The sequence below is a fragment of the Montipora foliosa genome, chromosome 3, assembly GCF_036669935.1.
Source record: "Montipora foliosa isolate CH-2021 chromosome 3, ASM3666993v2, whole genome shotgun sequence".
Lineage (NCBI taxonomy): Eukaryota > Metazoa > Cnidaria > Anthozoa > Scleractinia > Acroporidae > Montipora > Montipora foliosa.
This window is the reverse complement of record NC_090871.1, coordinates 67,446,824-67,455,061: the sequence shown is the minus strand read 5'-3', so window position 1 is coordinate 67,455,061 and position 8,238 is coordinate 67,446,824. Positions and strand designations below refer to the sequence as shown.

At 39.0% G+C, this 8,238-nt stretch overlaps 1 protein-coding gene and 1 pseudogene across 1 annotated transcript in view; both read left to right on the top strand.

The window, feature by feature from the left end:
- Window positions 1-843: 843 nt before the first annotated feature.
- LOC137996250 (ephrin type-A receptor 5-like) lies at window positions 844-2,565 on the top strand (annotated as a pseudogene).
- A 1,177-nt stretch (window positions 2,566-3,742) lies between these two features.
- Window positions 3,743-8,238, top strand: part of LOC137998077 (tyrosine kinase receptor Cad96Ca-like) — a 5,414-nt gene continuing 918 nt past the window's right edge. Inside the window, exons 1-9 of the mRNA XM_068844487.1 lie at window positions 3,743-3,831; window positions 4,555-4,607; window positions 4,723-4,953; window positions 5,089-5,199; window positions 5,409-5,596; window positions 5,827-5,946; window positions 6,086-6,156; window positions 6,877-6,917; window positions 7,546-7,642. Of these exons, the coding sequence (XP_068700588.1) occupies window positions 4,767-4,953; window positions 5,089-5,199; window positions 5,409-5,596; window positions 5,827-5,946; window positions 6,086-6,156; window positions 6,877-6,917; window positions 7,546-7,642 (815 nt within the window). The 5' untranslated portion in view covers window positions 3,743-3,831; window positions 4,555-4,607; window positions 4,723-4,766. The remainder of the gene's footprint in view (window positions 3,832-4,554; window positions 4,608-4,722; window positions 4,954-5,088; window positions 5,200-5,408; window positions 5,597-5,826; window positions 5,947-6,085; window positions 6,157-6,876; window positions 6,918-7,545; window positions 7,643-8,238) is intronic.

Sequence of the window (8,238 nt, the reverse complement as noted above, 5' to 3'; positions counted from 1 at the left end):
TCGATGCTCACAAACTAGACTTGCGGTATCTGTGGAGTGCTCGAGTAAAAATTGCTTGACTTTGTGAACGTAATCCTGAAACAACTTCCATCATACAGTGCTAAGCAACCACGCAAAAATTCATTTGTCTCTAATCATTATAAATGGGATAATTATAAGAAAGATATAATTCCCATCATTCACTTCATGAAAAGTCTTCCTCGGAAGGTTTTCATTCTTCATATCCATGCACTCTTTTACCACATAGTGATTTTAAGCCAAATTTTGGAAGAGTGTATTATTTTTCCATCGGCAAAGTTGTAAATATAGTACTGTAATCAAGCTTTAATAATGGCCTAGCAATCCGGAGGGCATCTAATAGAAACAGTGAACCAAAAATGAAAACACAAAATAGTAGACCGTGCCAGACCACTACTGTATTATCCTATGACATGAAAAACAAACTAAAAGCCAAAAAAGAAAACAAAAACCAGACGGGCTAACAATACAAAGTTTACGGGAAAAAAACTTCCCTTATTATTGCCATTTTGTGTGTGCAAATACTGAAAATTAACTCTCGATAAACCACATCACAAAAAAAAGTGGCGCGCGCGCGATGAAAATGACAAATTTGGAAAGAAAGAAAATACTGGGTTTATGGCCATAAACATTTGGGTGCTTTTGCAATATTATTTTTGGCACATTTTTTGCATTTTTTGACCATTCACATTGGAAATTGAAAATTCCTTATATGGGACCGCTGCGCCAACAAAATCTAAGTTCAATAGGTATGGTCAAAAAAGTTCTCTCTCAAAAATCAGCTCGTGATTACTGACAGTTGTTGTTCTTTCTTTTTTAAATGAAATGTCAGCGTGCCCACCCAAAAATTTCAATGAAGGAAAGGGATTGAACTGCACAGGTACATATCTAAATTTCGTTCATTGATTCAAGTCACACTAGTATGATGACAGTAACATGCCGAATACCCTGCCACCATAGTTGGCATTCGGGTTCATTAAAGAAAGAGGCAGGATACAATAGATGTTATTTTTATGCTAGAAAGTGGAAGAGAATTCTGTAGTTAAACACTGGCAAGTGCAGCCTCCATACTTTTGTATAGGGAGGATGCTGTTCCAAATGTCCCGTTTCTTGGATGAGATCACAAACAGTTATAATCGTATATTAATTGTCTAATTTTTCCCTCTATTCCACTATCTTCACCCAAGTCTGCAACGACACACCGTGCAACACTCCATGTACAATAATCTTTGCTATCTGCATGCTTTTCTTTAATAATGAGTTGGCACGTTAAATGTAAAGAACCTCCTTTCGTAAGTTGTTACCCATCTGCAATTTCAGGTTAAGCTATCCAGTTTTCATTTCTGATGATTATGATATTGCAGCTTAAATGCAAAATTAGGTCTGACATCAATTCTCATGAAAGACATAAACTGCGCTTTTAAACATTTTTCCTAGAAATTCCATCAGCACCACGAAATTTACTGGTCACATTCGTAAACCAAAGTGCCATAGAGTTGGCATGGGAACCACCTGAAAAAACAGGTGATGAGAAGCACGTGTTTTATGACGTGAAATGACGTAAGACATGCAACGTTGATGGCGCCAACAAGTGCGTCGAGAAAACTTGCGATTACAACGTCAATTACATACCCAGAAAAGAAGGAGTGCACGAGACACACGTGATGATCACGCATCTATTGTCATATGTCACTTACGAGATGACAATCTACGCCAGGAACAGAGTGAGTGAAGTGGCTCAAAAGATGCATGGATCTGACGGAAACTTTGCATCAATTTCTGTTAAAACAAATGGATCACGTGAGTTTTCTTTTCTCTTTATAATTTAAATTTCTGTGCCAAATAGTTTAGTGATTTTAAAACTCCCAAAGAATCGCACTTATCATAAGTCATAATACTCGTTAAATGTAAGGGAGTTGAAGAGGCTTTCGGGAGCATTTATCGCTGATAAAAGTACAGGCCTGTGCATGCTTCTTTACTTGTTTTTCATTTGTGTCTCCTATCAAAGTAACGTGTTTCACTAACGGGAAACCGCGGATTAACTATTGGGCCTGGAACTTGCTGATAGTAAAATTTCGGTTTGATCTTTTTTTTTTTTTTTTTTTTTTGCTGTTCAAGTTCCTGGTAAAATAGAAGTGTTCCTTGAATCGTTAAGTGGCACTACCATTCGCGTTTCGTGGAGATTAGCGAGCAAAAACGGCGATACACTGGCTTATTACCTGACCTACACAAGAGCAGATGATGCCAACGATTCACAAACCCTCAAGACAACAAAAACGGATGTGATTTTATCTGGGCTCGAACCTGGAAAAACATACAGTTTTGTGGTGAGAGTTTGGCTTTTGCGAACATCTTTGTCATACTATACATTATTTGTAGCTAACCGACGATTATAAGAAGTACGACAGAGGTAGATTACTGTACTGTGCCACGCATAGAATGTAACGTCCGTACAAGCACAAGTACTTCAAAGTTTGACTTGGGCAGGTTTATCAATTTGTCTTTTCTAATCATTCTCAGCACATGCTCTTTGAAAGCACATGGATTGCGAGAAGATTGGACAGTACAGTACTACTGCGGCTACAGCGATTAGTGATTGCCATGGCCGCAACATCGTGGAAATTTAATTGTGACGTCAAATAAATTTCTCCTCTTTGACCACTGCAATTTTGCCTCTCAAAGCAAGTGTTCACGACAGATAAACATACACAGGAAGGCCGATAAAAGAGAACACAAGTCTTAAGTTCCCCGTTTAATTGCTAGACCCCCTACATCATTCAAGAATTAATTATTTTCAATCCCGCTGCTGCCATCTCAAGTACAAATTCAAAACACAAGTTACAAGGAATAACCCTCTTGCATATTTCATTCTTGAGGTCTCTTTTAAGATAACTTGTGGTCTATAATAATTATTTTTTTCAGGTAGGGGATAGGCGTGACGTGTAAGGATAGCTGAGTATTTTGAGCACTTGTGTAGAGCAGCAGTCAGACAAACTACCTGCTTTGCATGATGGCATTTCAGAACTAGCAGTAGGGATAGGCTCCACGTTTCTGTGCGGTGTATCAAATTACTCAAAATATTGATTGGTTGACTGATTGATCGATAGATTGACGCACTTATCGATTGGACTTTCGTCTTCAGTAATATAAATATAAAATATAAAACGCACGAGGCGGAAATGAACATAGTGAGCAAACTTCGCATTATATGTATGTATAATGCGAAGTTAAATATTGATTGGTTGACTGATTGATCGATAGATTGACGCACTTATCGATTGGACTTTCGTCTTCAGTAATATAAATATAAAATATAAAACGCACGAGGCGGAAATGAACATAGTGAGCAAACTTCGCATTATATGTATGTATAATGCGAAGTTTGTTCACTATGTTCATTTCCGCCGGGCGTGTGTGTTTTATTTTTACTGAAGTTGAAATGGCCGAAAAACAAAAATAGCTATGGATTTGCGTCTTATTTTTTGAAATTTGTAATCTGGTAGGTGATGGTAGAAAACCATGTCGGACAAAGTTCAAGTGAAGTAATCTTAATGACGATAATGAACAGTGAGTCATTTTTGTTGCCTCTTGATTGTGCTCGTGTGTTGCTCGTGTACTGGGGTTTTTACTATTTCAAAGTTCAACGTGTTAAACAACTTTTCCCATCTTTTCGGGCTTTTTTTTCCACGTTTCAGGTGATTCCAGAGGAAACAAACAGGGCAACTGTACTACTTACGTCATTGTATCTGTAATTCTTGGTACAGTTTTTTTCACTGTGGCTACCTTGACTGGTTTATTCCTTTATCGGCAAAGGTAAAAAAGGGTTTAATTTATACAAGAATCAGTGATAAGTTACTGTTTTGCAATATCTGAGTAAGCAAGGGCTCCACAATTTCAGGCTACCAGCCTCAATCAATAACACTTACTAATCATACCTTCTCTACTATGAAAACGTCATGTAAAAATTGTTTTTAGCAAGTCTTTTTTTATCATATTCCTAATAACAGACTGGAAAGTGCTTAGTTGCTGTTTTTTTCCAAGTCAAAAGCGGGATGTTTAGCAGACAAAAGAAAGACACTTAAATGGCAGTACGCAGTATTTCTTTGGCGGTATGATCGCGTAGTAGGGGCGAGACACTCGGACACTCGTGCCAGGAGTATTCGGGGCTAGAGTAAGAGTTTGCTCTTCTCGTCCACGTCCTACAATGTGTGCAAAGTATCCTAAAAATAAATCGGTACGAGCGGTTCCAACGTGAAATATAAAATGAAAGATTGTCTATTGCTTTCTCACGTTGTCGTCTAAACTGACCTAGAATTTGGTGATTTGACGTCGTTGCTTTGCAGAGAACCGCTAAGATACTTGCTAAAATCCGTGTCCGCACGTGCAGCACGATTATTTATGCTCTTTCAACCAATCATATCATTGTGTTGTGTGGTTGTCCCCGACGTCGTCGTCGAGGATCATAACTGATACCTAATGACATTTGGTTGTTGTGATATTACGTCCAGATATGTTCAAACTTTCTTTACCTTGCAGAAAAGTTCTCAACAAATCTGTGCGTCGTGTTGAAAATTCTTCCGCTCCAGAAGGTAAGCTGAAAAAGGGACGGTTACTAACAAAACCGTCAAAGGAAAGTGTCCAGCTGTTTGTCATATTTCTGCGGACGTAATCGTAATTTTATTTTAATTTGGATTTGATTTCAAGAAAGCGTTGCTCTTGTTCAAGAAGAGACTCTAAGGACCTTTGTCATGCCGGAAACAAAGGCGAATGCTGCCATAGATGGGGGCCACTATATGGAAATGAGTGACATCCGTTCTTGCTTCGAGTTGGAACGAACTGAAATCAAGTTTTTAAGGGTACTTGGAGGTGGCAACTTTGGAAAGGTGTATAAAGCGATCGTCCGTGACACAACCGTAGCTGTAAAATCACTCAAAGGTGAGACCTTCCTCCAATTTCTCTGCCACACCATAAAGCATTTCTTAGGAGAGTAGGTACACAAGTTAAGGAGCAAAGTGTCCACTGTTGAAGAATACAAATTTAACTTTTGCTTTGTTTTGATTTTCACAAAAGATAATGCAACTATCAAAGACAAACAAGACATGTTGACAGAGCTACAAATAATGAAATGTCTCAAGCCTCATCCTCATGTATTACAGCTGATTGGCTGCTGTAGTCGCAGTGGTGAGTACTGTTAGTTTTAATAATTCTTTCATAACCCAAAAAACGTCTGGGTGTGTAGACAAAAAAAAATCCTGCTTCCAATAGTTTGGAAATGGATATAAGTAGACGATTTTCTGAGTCTGTTTACAAATATTTCCATGATCTTTTCTTCTTCTTATCTTATCTTCTTTCCATCCTCTTTTAACCACATCAATTTGCTAAAATTGCAGATCCTCTTTTTATTGCTCTGGAATACATGCCCTATGGGGATTTGCTTGGTTATCTGCGCAAGAGCAGAGGTTGCTTCGACACTTATAACTCAGGAGAGAAGAAACCTACATCAAGGCTCACTGCAATGGATCTTCTGTCATTTGCTTGGATGATTGCAGATGGGATAAGCTATTTGGCCGACATGAGGGTGAGATTAAGTTATTGCTATTTAGCTCCTGATGTCTTTAGATCGGTGACGTCTCCCTAGCATAGCGTTCGCTGTCATCAACCATAGTCACCTTGGTCACGGTATCATGATGAACATCTACAATAATACAAAAGTTGGCTGCTTCTAAAATCACCATTGACTGAATAGATAAATTGGTCAGTACGTACGTTCTTGGATACGCTCTTGTTACGCTTCCTTTTTGGTTACAGGTTGTTCATCGAGATTTGGCCGCTCGTAACATTCTCGTGGGCGAGAACAAAGTATGCAAAATTTCAGACTTTGAACTTGCGCGTGATGTGAACGCCGACATATATGTGCGAAGCTCTAAGGTGCGTTTTCAGGGCCAATTTGTTCCAAGGCAAGGAGGTATCATGCTAATTTGTCGTATTCCTAATATTGTAGATTTTCTATGGTAAAGGTAAAGGAGATTGATTGTTTGATGAGATTTCATAATTGCTTTTTTCACAGGCACGTCTTCCGGCGAAGTGGATGCCCCCAGAATCTCTCTTTCTGGGTGAATCAAGCACAATGAGTGACGTGTATGTAAACCCATATCAAGCTACGGCCGACCAATCGCGTGATACCTGATGACCTTATTCCCATACAACATTATGTTCTCAGAAGTTGATCGATATAGTAAATGCGTTAACGTGCGTACGCATTCGACAAAAATACTGACTTTCATTTGCCCCGAAATACGTGAAGAAATAGTATACTCATTTTAACCAGTAATAGAGGTTTCAACATTTGTTTAACCTACCTACATTTGTTTAACCTAACCGTAACCAAAATACGGTCAGCTCAGATACTGCTGTATTTTGAGCGCCTATAACTATAGTAGTTCACTTAACACAAAGAAATTGATATGGACAATAACAGAAGGCAGACAAATGAGTGAAATAAATGCAAGGAAGATCAAGTGAATGGACTTTCGGAAAAGGGGTCAGAACGCAGCTATATTACAGCGTCTCTTGACTGGTTTAGAAAACAAAAGGCACAAAAAATATTCAAGGGAAACAATGGAGCCTTATCCTAATCACAGTAGAGCTGCATCATATACTAGACCCGGTGTAATGAAATTAGAGGTTGTAAAGAACTTCATGGTATCTGGGGATTAACAACCGTACCAGGAGACAAATTGTTTGGTCTGCCCAATTCCAATTCTTAAAATATGAGATACAGAGAATGCTAAACCCAAATCAATACAAAAGCACTTTCGATACTTGCAAAGATTTAGCTGTTTTGTTATATTTTCACAGGTGGTCGTACGGTATCGTATTGTGGGAAGTATTCACAATTGGTAAATATGTGTTTTTAAAATTTTACTCTTACCGAAACCGTACTATTTGCCATATTTTAGAGATACTGAAACCGTTTGGTCATTTGGTCCGTGAACGATCGCTTAAATTATTCTGAGTTTACATCAAAAGTCACCTTTGTGTCCTTTGATTTATTCTGGGATTCTCCAAAACTATCCAGCGTGACTGGCAAAGGAAGCTTTTAATTAAAGCGACCAATGATGGCCCGCGCTTACTCACCTTTGATTACCAGTTCGAATGCAGTACCAATGACCTGTATTCATGTATTGAGTGAGGTGACTCGTGGGAGTATTTTGTTATCAAAGACATTAATTAACACTTTTTTAACCCATAAGCACTTTCTCTTTGGGCCAGTTTCCAAAACTGATGGAAGCGAAATTCTCGATCAATGGCCGGCATGAAAAACAGGACATTGGTAGGCATGGAGTTTACTCCTTTATACTTTCCAAAGCAACACATCTTTTGTAAGAGCAGGCACTACACTGAATTGGTCAGCTCTTTTTCAGTAATGCCCTTTTGCTCGTCTCTTACCCTTTATCTCTGTCTCGAATTAAATGTCAAAAATTCTGCTTTCAATAATAAAAATGAAAAAGAAATGTTCGTTTCCAGGCGACTCACCATATCCCAGAGTCAAGTCTGAGGAAGTGGCTTCTTTGTTGGAGAGAGGATATCGTATGCCACGCCCAATCCACATCTCAGAGGAGCTGTAAGTCCTTGGCAATGTTATCACTGTTTAGTCCATGGCGAGCTCCTATAAGTTTAAGACATTTCATAGTGGGTATGGGTAAAATTAAAAGCATTTTTTTTTTCTCAATAAAATGACAGAATTAACTAACAAACGGTAATTTGTAGCGGTCGGTCAACTTTGAAGATCTTAGGAAACTGCCCGCCTAAGTTTTTATTGTAAATTATGGTCGCCAATCTCTGCGGCACTGGGGACATTTCTTCTGTACGTGGTGTCAGAGTAAATCATCCATGTCTCAGAAAAAAAGACCGAAACAAACACATAGCTTATCAATATGTACCCTGCGAGCGGTTGGGTTCTCCTACGCTTCCCGAGAGAGAAACCAGTGCGAGCAACCGTTTGATTTTCCATCGAGCATGTGCGAAGTACGTCACACCCCACGTGATGTATTTGACATCACCTCGTCTTATTTCGCGGGAAATCACTACACAGAAGGCTCGCCCAAACGTAGCAGTCACGTAGCTGAACGCACGCGCAAGCGCCAAAACAAATTTACTAACTCGTTTTACCGATTCAAATTTAATTTATTCGTCCTTGGCGCTGGACGGGGGCTCACT